An 18,468-nucleotide genomic window follows, 5' to 3' on the forward strand; every position below is an offset into this window, starting at 1 on the left:
AATAATTTGAATTTTGTTTTAGAAAGCACAAAAATAATCTCTTTCTGTAAGTGAATGTCTAGTGATTAAAGCAAAGGATTAGGAACTAGGAGACCAGGTTCTACACCCGATTCTGTAAATAGTTTCTTTGTCCAAAAAAAAAAAAATCTGTCTGTACCCAGTTTCCTCATCTGTAAAATGTGAGCAATATTTATCTTTATAAACCACTCTCAAAGTAAAAGATACTATATAAAGACAATATACTATTGCCATATGTAAATAAATAGTTAACGATTAATATTTGTTAAAGTGTTTAAATATTTAATATATAGCATTTCACACTTTTAAGTGAATTGTACAGAGATGATTTCATACACTGCTGATGTACAACCACTTCTGGGATGGAGCATGGCAAATGTTCTAACAGCAACGCTATACAGCAGTTTAGGAAATGAAGACTATTGTATCAAAGTAAAAACTACTTTTACTTAGTAACTTATCACATGACAAATTCTTTACTCAATTATTTTCATTTTTAAATTCTGTAAACATGAATGGAATTGATTTCTGTGGTTTAAGAGAGCTAAAAAGTAAAATTATACATAAAATTTTACAAGAATCCATACATTGATGAGTGGTGTTCCATACTGTGGATGTGAGACAAGAGCTACAGTACACTGACCTGCGCTCGCGCGCACACTCTCTCTCTCTCACTCACATTTTCTTGCTCTCTCTCTCTCTCTCTCACTCACTCTCTCTCTCTCAGGGTTACAAAATCAGAAAGGAAAACCAGAAACAAAGGGCAAATGCTTAGCACATAGTATTGCTAGATGGTGGACTATTTGTATCTGATGGTTGCTAACAGTTTAGAGAGAGAACTTCTTTCATTAAGGTCAATGTGCAAATATCAGGTTTTTGCTTTTGCTTCCGTGTTTTCATGTCAGTCTTGCATATTTAAGATCACTTATAATTTAACTGTCCAAAATTCTGTCTTGTCTTTTTTTTTCTCTTTGTGTGTGTAAAGAAACAAGGCCCAACTAACCCAACACTCTTTCACCTTGTTCGGGATGTCAAACAGGTATGCTTTAAACTTGTATCAAACAACTGTGAAATAAGATGTTTTGCTAGCAATTTAAGTCTTAGTGTTTTAGACTGTTAGGTTTATTTTAATATCAACAACAGTTAGCCAATCCTAATTTTATTAATTACGTATGTGTATCTTAAACCCAGATTTTGAAAGAGCATACAGTCAGGTGGGATGGGAGAATTGATTCTGAGAAGTAGATGATATTACTGTGGCCACACTGAAAGCATTTTCACAACAGTTTTGGAAGGATGATTTGTGGTGATAAGTTAGTAGGTGTGTACCTATAATTAAAGATCAAGGGTAAAATTTTCAAAAGCGCTTAAGTAAAAATCAGTGGGATAATAAAATTTTAGTCCAAGCAAAACTCCAGATCCACAGGCCTTATGCCATGTGATCATTGATTTAAGACTCGTCTGCCGTTACAGCAGCAGTAGTGGCTGAAATGATATTCTAGAGCAATATGCAAAGGGAAATGGATGAGGATCATCCTAGTCAGCTACCTTCTTCAGCCATCTCCTTGTTTAAGAGTCTTGTGAAAGAGTCTTGAGCCTGATGAAAGAGGAAACTGAACTAGGATTAGTTTTTGTTCTGTAAAATTCTGTTCCCAAAAGAGAAGATACTAGTACTACAAACTGTTAGTTTCCATTTGCAGTAAGCACCATCTTTAGAGTGTTTTGGGCAAAAGAAGACTGACTGTTCCTAGTCTGTTACCCTTTTAGTGTCCAATTTTTCTTCCCTCAGAGATTGAATTACAGCAATAGTTAAATAGGGCCCAGTCTTGTAAAAACTCTGGGAAGAACTCCATTGATCTTAATAAGAGTTCTGCTTGCAGAGTCACTGTGGATTGGACCAGTAGTAAAGCTAGTATCCAAAGAGCTTGTTCTATGAGCCAGAGCTCCCATTCTTCTTGTCAGATGTGGAGCTTGCCAATGTCATTTGCAGCAGCCTCATCAGTGGAGTGCAGAGCCCTCAGACCACCATCAAATCTGGTCAGAGGGCAGTTGTCAGTGACGTGTGACATTGTCTGTCTTTGGCCACAGCTGCAGGTGGGATCCTCTTACTGGCCCCAGGTATGAAATCTGGCTGCACATTGACCCAGGTCTTTTGAAATCAGTTCAGAAGAGCCCAGGAGTGGCATGGAGACGAGTTTCTGATGTCAGCTGCAGTCCACTGGTTGGATCATTAGTTTTGCAGAGAAATCTGGACAGGGTAAATGGGCCCACACTGGTGCCTCAACAAGTGCACTCTCGGATGGTCAAAGAGATCTCTGCATAGTGGTAGGCTCAGGTTTGCCCTCATCTTCTCAACCATTCTGGCCATAGCATCCTTATGACGAATGTGTGCGGGAGTGACGATGCTTAACACGGGGAGCAATGGTACTGTTGTGGGTCAAATCGTCCCAGTTACAATGCAGGTGGTGCAGCGTAATTGTATGTCAGCCAACTTGATGTGAGACTGATTGAGCCAGACGGGAGCATTGTATTATGGTACAAAATAACAGAAGGCTAAAACAGATAATTGAAGCATTTGAGCATTTGCTCACAGTGAAGTGCCAGCCAATTTGCTTGGAAGGTTGTTGTGCTACCTCTCCTTTGTCATGTTTTGCTCAGATGGTTAGGATAAATGAGAGATCTATGTAGGATTACTCCTAGGTAGACTGGGTGGGATTTGTGTTTCAAGTGGTGTCCATTGAGAAAGATATTTGATTCTGGGACTGCTCTGGTGTTGTAAAGATGGAACATGCTGAAAAGTGTCTTGGTCACACATGGAGGATAGGTCCATCAATGGCGTCCTTAGCCTCTGTTTGCCAGAAGCTGGGAATGGGCAATGGGATGGATCACTTGATTACCTGTTCTGTTCATTCCCTCTGAAGCACCTGGCATTGGTCACTGTCTGAAGACAGGATACTGGGCTAGATCAACCATCAGTCTGACCGAGCATGGCTGTTCTTTTGTCCGTGGTTGTAAATGCCAACCACTACAGTGATTGGCAATCTTAATCAAGTCAGTGTTTAGGGCATATTCAAGTTCTGGCAACTGCTTGGACACCTAAGGCAAATGCCATATGGTATGTGAACTTGCAGGACTGGGTAAACAGAAGATTGTTTGTGTATAGGTTGAAAAGCATCGGGGCCAGCACAGAACCTTGGGGTAGACTGTTGGTTTGTCTTTTCCAAGCACTATCTCTGTCTTCCATATACACTTGGAAACGTCTGTTGCGGATTAGAAGGTCAACAATGTTGACTACCCATGCTAGGAGTGCTCTTGGCAATTTGACTAAGAGTACCATGTGCCAGACTGTGTCATATACTGCTTTCAGGTGCAGAAATACAACTCCCATCTTCAGTTGTTGTTTTTTTTAAACTGTTTTCAGTGAATGTTGTCAAAGCTAGCATTTGATCGCAGGTACTCTTCACCCTCTGAAAGCCTGCTTGCCAAATGCTGAGGATTGACTCACTGTTCCCAGAAGTGAAGACACTCCAGCTCTGTGAATGTCACGGACGACAGGGATATAGTTCAGTATCTTGCATCATTGTGGGTCTTTCCCTAGTTTCAGGAGAACAGTGACTTTTGACATTCGCCATGTCTTCATAAGTTACTCTTTGTTGACCATTCATGTGAAGAACTGTGCCAGCCACTGATGAAGCACCTTGGTACTCATGTTTAGGAGCTCTGGCAATATGTTGTCATAGCCAGCAGCAGTGCTGCTCTTGATATCAGAATTTTGTCTAACTCTGTGGCTGTGGACGACTCTGTGTTGCTGAGTGATGTTACTCCGATGGGACTGATGCTATTTGTCATGGACTTGTTTGACACATTCACCAGATGGCTGGTAGCTTGGTTTGGTGTGACAGGTGACTCAGCTTAGGGCTGCTGATCTGCACCAAGATGACCAATCAAATTCCAGCGTTTCCCATTTGAGTGAGTGACTTTTACATTCCAAATCATCTCTTCCCGTTGTGGCCGTCTGGCAGCATCCAGTGACCTGATTAGCTGATCAGCAATATCTGGATCACCACAGGATTCACAATGACCGAGCAGTTTAGCACATTCAGCATCAAGGCATGGCATGTAGACTGGATGGTGGCCACCTGGTGTGGACATGCAGGCGGCTTTGAAGATGTCTTTTTGGAGTCGACCGAAAGCTTCGTTGACCAGGATGCTGTGTGATGGTATAGCGATGACGCTTTTTACTAGAGCATCTGTGTACTTCTTCCAGTCTGCCTTCCTGGAGTTCTATTTCTATTTGTTAAAGAATCTAATGATTGGGAGTTGTGGATGTGTCGATGTGGATAATAATGAAAGGTTTGTGTTGGCTATGTGGGAGGTCTTCCAAGACCAGACATGATACAGGTTGGGAGTGACTATCCACAGATGACACCCAGTTCAAATCAGGAAAATATTCATGAGACCATCTGACTGAGTGGAAGGTGCCTCCCTGCTTTGCATCATGGATGAGGGCAAGATCATTGTTAGATGCCCACTCCACCAGTTAGTCTTCATTAGCATCTGATGCCAGGTATCCCCAGTCAGGATGGTGGCTGTTGAAGTCCCCTACTTAGACACCTGGGAGTACTAGTCTGGGCAGAACTTGCTGATCCCAGTTAACATTCACTGGCTTGTAAACATTTTGCGATTTGGAAACCTCCCACCTGAATCATATCATAGTTACTAGCAGATGTAAATGGAGCTGCATCTGAGGTGTTTCACTGGATATAAATGGTGTGGCTGTGTTTGGCATGTGGGGTGTGGCACAGCAGGTCAAAACTGATAATCTTGAAGCACCTTGCATCTTGCAGTGGCAATGTGCATCTCTTGTAGGCAGATGATGTCAATGTGGTGACAGGATAAATAGCTGATAATGCTGTGTTTGGCTGCTGACAATCCCTCGACACTGAGCTGCAGTACTCTCCGGGCTAGCCCAATGTCTCAAATGTTAGGGAAGGGGAGGAGGAATTGCAACAGGAAAGTTGGCTTACAAGTGACAGAGATTCAGCCCTAGAAAGGACTTTGAATGCAGTCCACTGATTGGATCATTAGTTTCCCCGTTATGAACTGGGTACTCATGGGATGTGCAATAAGAATTCTGATCTTTTGCCCCCAGAATTCCCACTGAAGTTAATAGATGTTTCACTGTGAGGTAAGGGTCTTCCATAGCCTTAACTTAATCCATGGAGTCTCATTAGAAGTATAGCTTGGCTCTAGCTGGCCAACACACTTGGTATCCCTGATGTAGTGTAAATGAGGGGCTTGAGAACTAGCATAACAATAAGATAAAGGCACTGATCTTTTGGGGCAAGTCCTACTTATCCTTATCCTTCCCTCATATGTATAATCTCTAGCAATTTTGAAGACTCTAGGCAGTGAAACCAATGTAGTGGGGAAGCAGAAGGGCCTAATACAGGATTTCTAATTGGTTGGGCCAGGTCATGACTAGGAGATTAGTATATGATGTATTCCTGTTCCACCCTAGTTCACAGCCTGCTGAGGGAAGGAGAGACTAGAGCAGCACTCCAGGAATCTTCCACTTCAAGCCATAGAGGGGCAGAAAAGATACAATCACCCATATTCATCCCCAACACCTTCTCTTCTCACCTCACCCCCACACAAAAAAACAACCAAAACCAAATGTTAAGGGAACTTCCATGGGAAAACACTTCGTGTTCAAGTTCCAGAATTTGGAAGAAAATTGCTGATTATTATGAGGAATATAAATGGATTCTAGACAACTTTAAAGATGTGAGATACACTCGCAATGCAAAGGCTTATTGAAGCAAACAAAGGATGCTGCTGTTTGGATCCTCTTGGCAAGAAAGAATAGAGCCATTCTAGCAAACTCCTGTCCTTCCAGGGTCTGCAGTTGTATCAGTCATGTCTCATTGTCACACAGCTTGAAATGTTTGAATCTAAGCTGCTTGAATCTAAAAAATATCTTTCTGTTTAAATAAAATAGGTTAATAGTACTTGAGTTACAAAACCAAAAAATACATACAACCTCCAGAGGAAAATTACTGTACCTGACAAAGTAGACTCTACTCTGCTTTGAAATAGTTTTATATATTAAACCTCAAACAGGCGTTTAGAATGAAAGGCTTAACTCACTCGTTATCTAGAATTGATATACATGTGAAAGTGCTGTAGATAAGTTTAACTATGTTGTAATATATCTACAATGCTAAGAGCAGTTTTATATTTCTAGGGAAACCTTCCTCCAGGATATAAAATCAACTTGATTGATGTAGGGCTTGTTATTGAATATTTGATGGGAGGAACCTACAGATGCACCTATACGCGAAAACGCTTTAGAGTCATATACAACAGTCTCAGTGGGAACAGTCGGGTATGTGGAGTTTGATAAGCTTAAAATGCTTTACATTTAGGAAAACATGTTTTTAAAATGTCTAAACACCAACAACCGTTGACTGTTTGTGAAAATTATAGCCCAGTCTTGTAAATCTTTGTTACAGGACTGAATCCATTAAGGGCAATGGAATTAGCTGTGTGATTAAGAATTATTCATGTGAAAAATATTTTACTGTTTAAGATTTTAGCTATCATATGGAGATCAAATTTATAATCCATGATAACCATTTCAGTTACATAATTTTTCAATTAAATAGTCGTACATTTGTCTTTGTATAGCTGTCTCACATAGTGTTTTTATCCAAATGTGTTAAGAAACTTAAAAACAACATTTAGCATCTTTTTTTTTTCTCTTCCAGCGGTCTGGGCGTAATCCTTCAAATAATACTCCTCAACTGCGTAAAAGCCATGAGCCTTTTGGTAACAGGGCAGATAAAAAAGAGAAAATGCGACATAATCATTTCATCAAAACTGCACAGCCTTACAAACCAAAGGTATGTTTGTGTCATAAGATTTCACCATTTTTTGATTGTAAATTCTTCAAGGTAAGAACCTAGAGTGAAATCCTGGCCCTCCTGAAATTTGTGGCAAAATATAGTCAATAGATCCTCTGACTTCATACTTTTCTGTAAAATGCTTAGCCCATTGCAAGAACTACATAAATAATGCATTTATTTTATTTTAAATATTATTTATAAGCAGTGGTATTTAAGGGCAAAAAACTCATCCTTGGTGTAACATCACTGAACGCAGTTATATCAGGGATGAATCTGTCCCATTGAAACTACCTGCATTATTAAAGTGAGCAGGATTTGGCTCTAGGTTAGTAAAAAACTGTTACCAATGACAGGTTTCAGAGTAGCAGCTGTGTTAGTCTGTATCCGCAAAAAGAAAGAGTACTTGTGGCACCTTAGAGACTAACAAATATCCGATGAAGTGAGTTGTAGCTCACGAAAGCTTATGCTCAAATAAATTTGTTAGTCTCTAAGGTGCCACAAGTACTCCTTTTCTTGTTACCAATGAGTTTCTTTATCCTATTTTAGGAATCTTTTTGTTCATTGCTGCTTTGTCCAATAATTTGCAAAACATATGGGCAATGTGTCACAGATGTGAGCATGAATTAGCAAGATTTAACTTGAGTTTTAAAAGGAAAACCCAGCTGACTTACAAATATGTTACACAGCTAGAAATGGTGATTGGTGCTCTATCACTGTCAACAGTACTTTAAATCTAAATTTGTTCTGATCAAATGTAATTTTCTAACCTTTCCTTTGTTTTTTTAAAGATTGATACAAGTGCGGAAGAAGGAAAAAAGAAAAGAACCAAAGATGAAGTCGTAGATATTGATGATCCTGAAACTAGACGCTTTCCTTATCCTCTTAATGAACTCTTACTTTGGGCAGTGTTAATGAAAAGACAGAAAATGGCCCTTTTCTTCTGGCAGCATGGTGAAGAGTCCATGGCTAAAGCCTTAGTTGCCTGCAAGGTGTATCGTTCAATGGCATATGAGGCAAAACAAAGTGACCTTGTTGATGATACCTCTGAAGAACTGAAACAGTACTCCAAGTAATCTACTTTTCATCTTGTTAAATATTTCTTATAAGCCTTATAGCACTAGCAAAGTAGACATGAATAGAAAACATCTTTCCCCTTTCTGCTACTTGTTTACTTGGCATGCCTGAAGAAAAAGAATCTTCTCAAAATTATTAGATTATATTCTAATACAAGCTGCATATCAGCGCATTACTTATATTACTGTTGGCAAACCTGGTATTTATATTAAAAGAACTTTGAGCACCTTGACAGAGATGCTTTTACCCTAAACTTATTGTATTACATATGTAGTCGTCATACATTTTAAGGAAAGCCATGTGTACTGTGTGTGAATTAGTGTTCATTAGATAATGTAAGCACACCTATCAGATGACAGGGCAGATTGAAATTCCAACAATGCCCGGTATAGCCCATCCTCTTGCACTCACAAGAATTTGATCATATGGGATATAGTCCCTTGATCTAGGGATTACCATGACACTGGGTGCTCTGTTCACCTCTAGGGGATCCTCCTTGTGACTGCATCTGGAGTTTAGCGTCACTCAGGTCTGATGCCCCCTTCTGCACACCCTGCCATCTGTCTCGCTCCCTGTGACTCAGAGTACTCTGTGGCTTGGCTTTCCAGCCAGGTCATTAAAGTCTTCCCCTTCTTGGATATCTAAGACTTTCCATACCAGTGGTCTAAGGCAGTCTTCTTGTGCATTGCCCTGATGGTACCACTTCCCCCGGTGGCTGGTAGGGGAACCAAGGCCCTTCCACTACTCCGAGTTCCAGTCCAGGGACCCTATACCTGGCTACTGCGGTCTGCTTTCCCTCAGACCTCTTTGTGTTTTTCTCAGGACTCCTTCCTACAGCTTCTTCCTGCTCCTCTCTGGATGTCCCAGCTTAAACTCCCTCTTCCCAGAGAGTAACTGCAGATTACTGAACTCAGTAGCCTCGACCACACCTCCCTGCTCCCAAGGAGTGACTGCAAATTATCTCCCTGAACCCCCTTTTCTGCTGCCAACTTCTTGTCTTTATCCTACCCCTGCTTGTTTCTTCTCAGCTGGGTGCTATCATTCAGGGAATTATTTAGGCCACATCTGAGGGGAATTAGGTGGCCTAACTGGTTAGTTGGCCTCTTAGCCTCACTAACCACTTCCAGGATGGTGTGAATTGAACACCCCAGCACATATCCCAGTTGTTGCAGTGGAAGAAGGGAACTCCTCAAAATCCCTGATATTGTGTATGAAAGAAGAAACTCTCCAGAACCTAAAATTGGTATTTTTGGTTTTTTTCCTTTTTCTAGTGAGTTTGGACAACTTGCAGTTGAACTACTAGAACAGTCCTTCCGACAAGATGAAACCATGGCTATGAAGTTATTAACCTATGAGCTGAAAAACTGGAGTAATTCAACCTGTCTTAAGCTAGCAGTGTCTTCAAGACTCCGCCCATTTGTAGCGCATACTTGTACCCAGATGTTGTTATCTGATATGTGGATGGGAAGACTAAACATGAGGAAAAATTCATGGTACAAGGTAAACATCCTTACAATTCACTGTTAGTGTTAATCCTGCTGGCCATTCTTATTTATTGTGTTTATGCTGAAGTGGAAGAAAAGTGTGTTGTATACAAAGTACTATTCCTATAAAACTTTTATCACTGTAACCCTTATTTACCTTAATAAATGTTGTGAAACTGTTCTACTGTAACTTTTTTAACTTAATCAAATCTGGACATGTTATTATAAACTCTTCTTTTGATGCTCTATTATCTTTTTAAATAAGGTACAGAAATGTAGAAGGCAGAAAACAGGCAAGTAGCCCTTAATCAGAGGCATATGTAGATTACTGTGAATACTAATCCACTACTAAAAATATAGTGGTGAAAAAAATTAACAACAGAAAATCCACTGTAAGAATACAATTTCATATGCTTCTGCCTTCTACAGGCAGTAAGTAAAACTTCATGTAGAAATAAGTTTTTTGCTTTCATTTCGGAGGCCCAAGGTGAACAAATGGAGGGCATACAGTGGAACACTGGCACACAAATCTGCAGGATCAGGTGGTGTAAGTTTTCAGAATAGTGCACTAAAATAAGTCATGCAGCTCTAATTAACAATTGCAAGAGTGCATATCTATTATGGACATCATACTGAAAATTTATTCCATTATTTGGAGTAACAAAGGGGAAATCACCCAAAAAGTGCAACTTTCATACAAAACCTCTACAAGCATCATCTATTATGTGACCTACTAAAATCTTACATGCCAACTTATCTGTTTACCTCTCTTGCCTTGTAATGGACTAACTTCAATAAACAGCTATTTTATCTAGTACTTTTTATACATGTTTCAGACATCATGATTTTTCTACCGTGACTAGAAAAACTGACTCATGTATAGTTAACCATGCCCTGTCTCTAAGACTTCAGCCATGTTATTGCCAAAGTTGGGGAAGAAGAAATGACCTATGAATTCAGTTAAGCTGTAGCTCTCTGTTTAATCTTGGAATACATTCTGTCCAGTGATGTTTAGTTTTGGAACCCACTGATTTTTTTTTTCCTTCCTCAAGAATTTCATGGAACATTCTTTATATGCTCACACTTGGCCTGTAAGTTACATGTATAAATAACAAAAAAATCTCTCTCCACCCCCATTTTTTTCTACCAACTACCTGACCAGGACAATTTGGATTATAAAATTCTATTTTTACAGGGGATAGTCTGTGTACCAATATGTCTGACATTTTAATATGCTGACATTAAGTGGAAGTACACCTTTAAAATTGCTCATCTTCAATTCTTGTAGGTGATACTGAGCATCTTACTACCCCCTGCCATACTAATGCTGGAATATAAAACCAAGGCAGAAATGTCCCATATTCCACAGTCTCAAGATGCACACCAGATGACAATGGAAGACAGTGAAAACAACTTCCAGAATATAGCAGAAGAGATACCCATGGTAACATAAAACAAACAAACAAAAACCCAAAGAACAAAGAAGTATTTCTATACATAAGTTCATAATCTATCCTTTTTATGTTAGGAAGTATTTAAAGAAGTAAGGGTCTTGGACAGTACTGAAGGAAAACATGACATGGAGATGCCAACAAAACCTAAACGACTTCCAATTACACGAAAGTTTTATGCATTCTATCATGCGCCAATTGTGAAGTTCTGGTTCAATACGGTGAGTTTTTGAAGAACGCTGTGTAAAATGACATGCTCAAGACCTCTTTTCAAAAGTAGTTCATATTTATGGCTGGTTCTTTGACAAGCATACAGTTGTTACAAATAGCAGCAGAGTTTAACTGCTCTTGTCCTTCTAAAACTATCTTCCTAAGAAATGAGAATCACTGGAGTCTTAGAAGCTGGCTGGTGCATGCACAGTGTGCAAAATATATCATATTTACTCTTCACCCTATTTGTCCTGATATGTCCTCCTCCTGCAAGGTAACTCAGGATGAATACTTAGAACTCAGATTTATTTTATTTTGGTATATTATTTTGCCTCATCCAGTTTAGCAGATGGTACATAATTGTTCATTAGTCTAACATATTTAGGCAAAGTTGTGTGTAATTTATTTTAGATAATTTACATAAATTTGTATTTAACATCCCAAATTATTGGAGGTTATTGTTACTTTTTTCTTTTGCTCTTGTGGGATATATAAAGCCAATATACAATATTTTTCCCATTTACTGGCATTTACTACCCTTGTCCCTGTAAGCAAGTACTGTTATCCTACTTACTGTTTTGGTGCACACTATATCCGATCAGATTATCAAAAATAATCCACATCCATTTGAAAATAAATTGTGTAACTATATAAAGGTAACATTTTTGCTTACTTGCTTTTTTTTAGTTGGCATACTTAGGATTTCTGATGCTTTACACATTTGTAGTCCTTGTAAAAATGGAAGAAATACCATCAGTTCAAGAATGGATTGTTATAGCTTATATTTTTACATCAGCTATTGAGAAGATTCGTGAGGTATGTTTGTAATCTCAGTTGTGTTCTAAATTACTTCACTAATGTCAAGTAGAGCAGTATGCTTTAAATGGTCTTTATCAAAAAATAATGTAAGTGATGCAGATTAAAAGTGTTATAATGCACTTATTAATATTTGCATTTTAAACTATTTTATTTTATTAAAGGCATTATGAATATCTCCTTTATATAACATAATTTACTACAGTAATCAAATCCCTTGTCACTCAAAAAAGGTTAATGGATTTGGATGTGGTATATTTTGAGCAATCATACTGAAGTACCATTAAAAATATGAAACACACTTGTTCTGCAAGGGGTAACCTCAGAGCGGAGCTGAGATTTTAAAAAATGTGCATGGTATTGTGCATAGACTCTCAATAAAAGTACACACAAATGACCAGTTAGCCATCAAACTGATACATTTTAATGTGGAATTGTGGTTGTACATGCAGTTGTGGTAATCGCATATGTATATCTACAAATCTGGACAGTAAATATTTTTATATTAAGGTTTATCGATTTAACATGGAAGCATGCTCAAACATGCTGATAAAAATTTTGTTTACTGATAAAATGTTCAGATGGTTCAATGATCTTGATATGAGGTAAATATGCAGATACCTGATTTTTTTTCTTCTTCTTAATATAGATCTTTATGTCAGAGGCTGGGAAAATTAATCAGAAGATTAAAGTGTGGTTCAGTGATTACTTCAACATCAGTGATACAATTGCCATTATTACTTTCTTCATTGGGTTTACACTAAGATTTGGAGCAAAAGGGAACTTTGGTGACAATACGTACAGAGAAAATTATGTTTTTGTTGTTGGAAGAATAACGTACTGCCTAAATATTATATTTTGGTATGTGCGATTACTGGATTTTCTAGCTGTAAATCAACAGGCTGGCCCTTATGTGATGATGATTGGCAAAATGGTAAGTCTTGTTTTATTGAAAACATACCTCTTTGTCTCACTGCATCCATTTATAATTTTTTAAGAATCTATTTAGAAAAAGGCCACATTATACTGAGGTAATTTCCCATAAATCTAAATGTGCAAATGGGTTAATTAAGATATAATTTCTGTTCATGGATCCTCAGAACAGTGCGGGATGAAAGTGGCTTCCAAAACATTTGGTTATAGTCTGTGATATCTGCCCTTCTGATATATAGAAAATCCATTTTGTTGAATAGGTGCCATTATTGCTCTTCCTTTACAAACATCTCTCAGAAATGAAAGATATGGAAACTGGAGAGAATTTGTAAGTTCCTCCTCTACCCTGCTCCTAAATCACTTTTATACATGTGTCAGAGATTTGAACTGAAGAAAAGGCAGCAGTCCTTCCATCTAGCTTCTTTTCTTTTGTAGGGTTAGGATGATATTACTCTTATTCTTTTGGGGTTTCTTGGAAATCTGAATATTCTATCCCTGCACTGTTTAATGCAGTAGTTCTTGTTCTATACCAGAACCTCCCATGCACTTATCAATATGGGAAGGGAAAGGTGGTTGTGACCCACAACATGGGAATCTCTGCTTTATTGCTAACTGTCTTACTGACCTTATTCCTTTAAAGGAAAGAGACATTCTATTTATTTATGGAATCGAAAGGATTTAAATCAGCGGTTCTCAAACTGTGGGTCGGGACCCCAAAGTGGGTCACAACCGTGTTCTAATAGGGTTGCGAGGGCTGGCGTTAGACTTGCTGAGGCCTGGGGCTGAAGGCAATGCCCAAGCCCCTTCCTTCTGCTTCTCATGGCTTTTCCTCTGAAACATGAGGTCAGAGAGGGAGTATCACTTAGTCAGTACCCTTCTGTTTGTTTTGTTCTCTTTCTCAAACGATTGATGAGAAACCCTTTCTTTTATAGCCTTCAGCCCCCTTGTCAGGTGACTTGCTGATCAACCTCATCAGGTGATCAGAGACCTCTACCAGGTGATCTGTTACTTAGTTATCACCCCCTTGAGTTCAGATTTGAAAACTGGTTTACCCTGGATGGCAGCCTTCTATTTATCTCAGGGTGCTCCATTTAAACAGATAATCATCCAAGTTTAATGTTCTTCCATTGTTAGCCCTTTGCCACACCAGTCCTTGGAATTTTAGCCAAGATGGGGGTAATAAAAAGGCAGTAGGAAGGCAAAAACAGAGCTTTACACTCAAAATGGAGTCTGCAGCTTGATAAAGATAAATATACCAAGTTTAGAATCTCAAATATATGTCATAAACTGAGCATAGGCAGATTCCCCAAATAATCACATCTCAAAGCAGATTTCCTTCCTCCTGGTCAGACAGCATAAACTGAATTTTTTCAATACATTCCCTTTTCTATAGCATCTGGAACTTACACAGAGTGTTAGGAGTTATGAAGGTCATCTAAATAACTCTGCCATAGTGAATAATGGAAATAAAATCATCTCACTATGAGATATATGAACTGATGGATGATAGAATAGGAACTAGGGGAGTAAAATGTATGCACTGATACTGGGCTTAACCACATGAGTTTGAGATTAAAAACATCTGCTTTCTTCCTTAAAAATGGCTCTCCCAAAGTTTGGATTCCCCAATTCCTCCCTTTCTCCCCTTCTTCTTCCCCTCCCCCCCACCTTCTGCAAAAGAAACCCGGCTTGTTGCTCAGTAATCTAGTGCATGAGACCTGGTTCTATTTCTGTGTCACTCTCATTTTCCAAGCTTGGGAAAACTGTACCTACACTGTGTTTAGCCTCAGAGAGCGTAGGAGGGAGGAGTCATAGAGGGGAGTATATCACGTTCATAAAAATCGGTGGGTACAGTAAATCAGCGTTCCAAGCTGTAAGAGCATACAATAGTTTGGTGGAGGAAAAATTGAAGATTAAGGTTTGTGATCTTGGGCTGAGTTTTAGCTGGCTGAATCCTCAAACCCCATTATAAATGCCTCAAAAACTGCTTAAAATTGCAAAATGCACAAAATTCCTTAAGCTTGCACTAGAAATTGCTGCTATAACTGTATAAAAGCTTGCTTTAATCGTAAGGAAGCTGGGTATACTTCAGTGCTGGTTAATATTTTAAAAATAAAAAGAATTAAAATAGCATGTCAAACTGCTGCAAAACTGAATTGTATATTTTATCCTTTCTCATTTAAGGAGTAAGTATGATAAATCCTTATCCTCAGTTTGCTAACCCCCAAATCTGTTTATATATAGATAAACCCAAAGTTAAATATTGATGCGTTTTGGAGATAAAGTTATTACACACGTGTTTTGAAACCATAATTGCCAAAGCTTTTATTTGATGGACTTTTTGAGTTTTCTTAACTTGAACTTTTTTTAAACAGGTGGCCAACATGTTCTACATTGTAGTGATTATGGCACTTGTACTGCTTAGTTTTGGTGTTCCCCGGAAGGCAATACTCTATCCTAATGAAGCACCATCTTGGACTCTTGCTAGAGATATTGTGTTTCATCCATACTGGATGATTTTTGGTGAAGTTTATGCATATGAAATTGATGGTAAGATGATGCAATTTTAGAACAATTTATGAAACTCTCAAGGATTAAGGATATTTTTTTCCAGATGCTGATAGGCTGAGGTGTGTTGATGAAACACGAATTTAGTTAGTTTTATTGGATTACCTTTTCTTCTTGAGGTATACCCATTTAAGTCCCAGATGTCCAAATGTAGGGAACTCTTTGTCTTGCTTATGCTGAAAAAAGCTTAAACATGACCTAGAATGAGAACTTTTGTTCCTTTTTTGGCCAAAAGGGGAAGTGTCTTCCAATTGGGCTAAGCGTAGAGCTGTATTTATCCCATATGCAGCCATCATGCAAAGATTTTGCTGCTGTGAGCGGAAAAGGCATTTTACTTAATTGATAAAGACCACTCAGTAACTACAGGATGCCTCTCTCTCCTGTAACTTTTTAAAAACTGTTACTAATTGTATTCTTTTAAAAGAACAAATTACAGGATAGATGCATACAGCTAGTTATTGCACAGTCTTTGAGTGATTCTTTCAGCATCTATATCTGCTATAAGTATTAAAAGTCCTCTCTAAAAGAAAATATGGTCTCTGTGTTTTCTCACCAAAGTATGTGCAAATGATACACAAGTTGGCCATCTCTGTGGACCTGGAACATGGCTGACCCCATTTCTTCAAGCTGTCTACCTCTTTGTACAGTACATTATTATGGTTAATCTCCTTATTGCATTTTTCAAGTAAGTATATTGTTACTTTCAGATAATTGTTAATCTGGTGATAAGTACATACCTAACTTGAATAAACTAACTAAAAATAGTTTGGTGGCCTGATGGCAGTGGAAGGCACTGCTGTTTTGGTGGCTGTGTATTCTTCAGGTGCTAATCTTGATCCATTACTCTTCAGCACTGTAGGGACAGTCTGCCCAGCTCCTAGGGCAGAGGGATTGTGTTACACCCTGCTCATGATGCTGTGCTTTCTAAAGCACTGTGTCCAGCCCAAAATTGCAGGGAGGCCTAAATGTAACAGAGGGGAAGGTAAGGGAGGGGGAATTTGAGGGCACCCCTGCCCTCTTTCTTCTCTCTTTTCCAAAAATAAAAAAGAACAAAATTGGTTCTTGGGTTTATTGCTCCACTGGCATAACTTCATACCCAGAATGTTATTCCAAAGTACAAATGGTTGGTTGGTTGGGTTTTTTTTTTTGTTTTGTTTTGTTTTTTTTAAATAAGCTTGGCTAGGGATAGCTATAGAGAAATCAAATTTTGTTTATCTTTCTAATCTGTTAAACTATTTTGAAAAAGCATTTGTAATAGTACACAGCTCATTAAAACTGAAGATTTGCTTAATCCATGATTAGTAAGCCTGCTTCCAATTTGCAATAATTAGGGGGTTAGTATACCAGACCACATTAAAGATAAAAAATCAGCCAAATCATTTTAATTTGAAAAAATGAAATTTGACCTAAGTGAACTTCTTTCTGATGAAAGGGACCAAGCAGAATAGGATAAATGATTTTCCCCACACCGCTTAACTACAAACCAGGCAATACACAACCGTGCAAGATCTCCACAATCCCTGTCTCACTGTTGGGCCTGGAACCAGCTAGCTTTACGCAAAAAGTATATAGATCTGGTGAGGGATATTCAGTGCATCTGTCTGGGATCCTCCACTGGCAGGACTCTTGTGGAGTCCTGGCTGAAGTTTAAAAGCTGCTCTTCTCTGACAGAATGCCAGGACTACAACATTCTGTCCTGCCTATGGGTAAAAATTGCTGGCACAGCTGTCCTTGCAAGCACAGGGGAGTACAGTTTGCTCTAACTCTATCTGGAGGCATGAAGCAAATCTATATTACTAATAACTTGAATAGCATGTTACAGGGAAATCATAATTCTTTCACTGAATTGACATATCTGAAGGCACAGTGAACTACAAACACAATGGCACTAAACTGGGAGGAGTGGTAGATACGCTGGAGGGTAGGGATAAGATACAGAGGGACGTAGACAAATTGGAGGATTGGGCCAAAAGAAATCTGATGAGGTTCAACAAGGACAAGTGCAGAGTCCTGCACTTAGGACGGAAGAATCCCATGTACCGCTACAGACTAGGGACCGAATGGCTAGGCAGCAGTTCTGCAGAGAAGGACCTAGGGGTGACAGTGGATGAGAAGCTGGATATGAGTCAACAGTGTGCCCTTGTTGCCAAGAAGACCAATGGCATTTTGGGGTGTATAAGTAGGGGCATTGCCAGCAGATCGAGGGACGTGATCGTTCCCCTCTATTCGACATTGGTGAGGCCTCATCTGGAGTACTGTGTCCAGTTTTGGGCCCCACACTACAAGAAGGATGTGGAGAAATTGGAGAGAGTCCAGCGAAGGGCAACAAAAATGATTAGGGGACTGGAACACATGAGTTATGAGGAGAGGCTGAGGGAACTGGGATTGTTTAGTCTACGGAAGAGAAGAATGAGGATGGATTTGATAGCTGCTTTTAACTACCTGAAAGGTGGATCCAAAGAGGATGGATCTAGACTATTCTCAGTGATAGCAGATGACAGGACAAGGAGTAATGGTCTCAAGTTGCAGTGGGGGAGGTTTAGGTTGGATATTAGGAAAAACTTTTTCACTAGGAGGGTGGTGAAACACTGGAATGCGTTACCTAGGGAGGTGGTGGAATCCCCTTCCTTAGAAGTTTTTAAGGTCAGGCTTGACAAAGCCCTGGCTGGGATGATTTAGTTGGGGATTGGTCCTGCTCTGGGCAGGGGGTTGGACTAGATGGCCTCCAGAGGTCCCTTCCAACTCTGTTATTCTATGATTCTATGAATGGTAGTGCCTTAGAGTCACACTGATGTTTTAATGTCGTTTCTTGTATTCTTGTTTTTACCTGGTGGCAGGGCAGGGTGCTCTGTATAGTACTTTAAGAAATATGATCAATACTAAATAAAAGGTAAAATTAAAAAAAAAAAGTCCTACTTAAATATTACTTTTAAATTTCCTACTTTCACACTGCCTGGAGAACCTGTTGCAAATTAATGCAGTTTAATTAGCAATCTAAATTAATAA

General features: G+C 39.0%; 1 protein-coding gene across 1 annotated transcript in view; it reads left to right on the forward strand.

The window, feature by feature from the left end:
• Positions 1-18,468, forward strand: part of TRPM7 (transient receptor potential cation channel subfamily M member 7) — a 129,560-nt gene that overhangs the window by 68,546 nt on the left and 42,546 nt on the right. Inside the window, exons 13-23 of the mRNA XM_074966399.1 lie at positions 1,004-1,057; positions 6,266-6,406; positions 6,789-6,923; positions 7,715-7,995; positions 9,272-9,500; positions 10,773-10,928; positions 11,013-11,156; positions 11,833-11,961; positions 12,611-12,895; positions 15,270-15,444; positions 16,021-16,147. Coding sequence (XP_074822500.1) covers positions 1,004-1,057; positions 6,266-6,406; positions 6,789-6,923; positions 7,715-7,995; positions 9,272-9,500; positions 10,773-10,928; positions 11,013-11,156; positions 11,833-11,961; positions 12,611-12,895; positions 15,270-15,444; positions 16,021-16,147 — 1,856 coding nt within the window. The remainder of the gene's footprint in view (positions 1-1,003; positions 1,058-6,265; positions 6,407-6,788; positions 6,924-7,714; positions 7,996-9,271; positions 9,501-10,772; positions 10,929-11,012; positions 11,157-11,832; positions 11,962-12,610; positions 12,896-15,269; positions 15,445-16,020; positions 16,148-18,468) is intronic.

The sequence above is a fragment of the Natator depressus genome, chromosome 10 (assembly GCF_965152275.1).
Source record: "Natator depressus isolate rNatDep1 chromosome 10, rNatDep2.hap1, whole genome shotgun sequence".
Taxonomy (NCBI): domain Eukaryota; kingdom Metazoa; phylum Chordata; order Testudines; family Cheloniidae; genus Natator; species Natator depressus.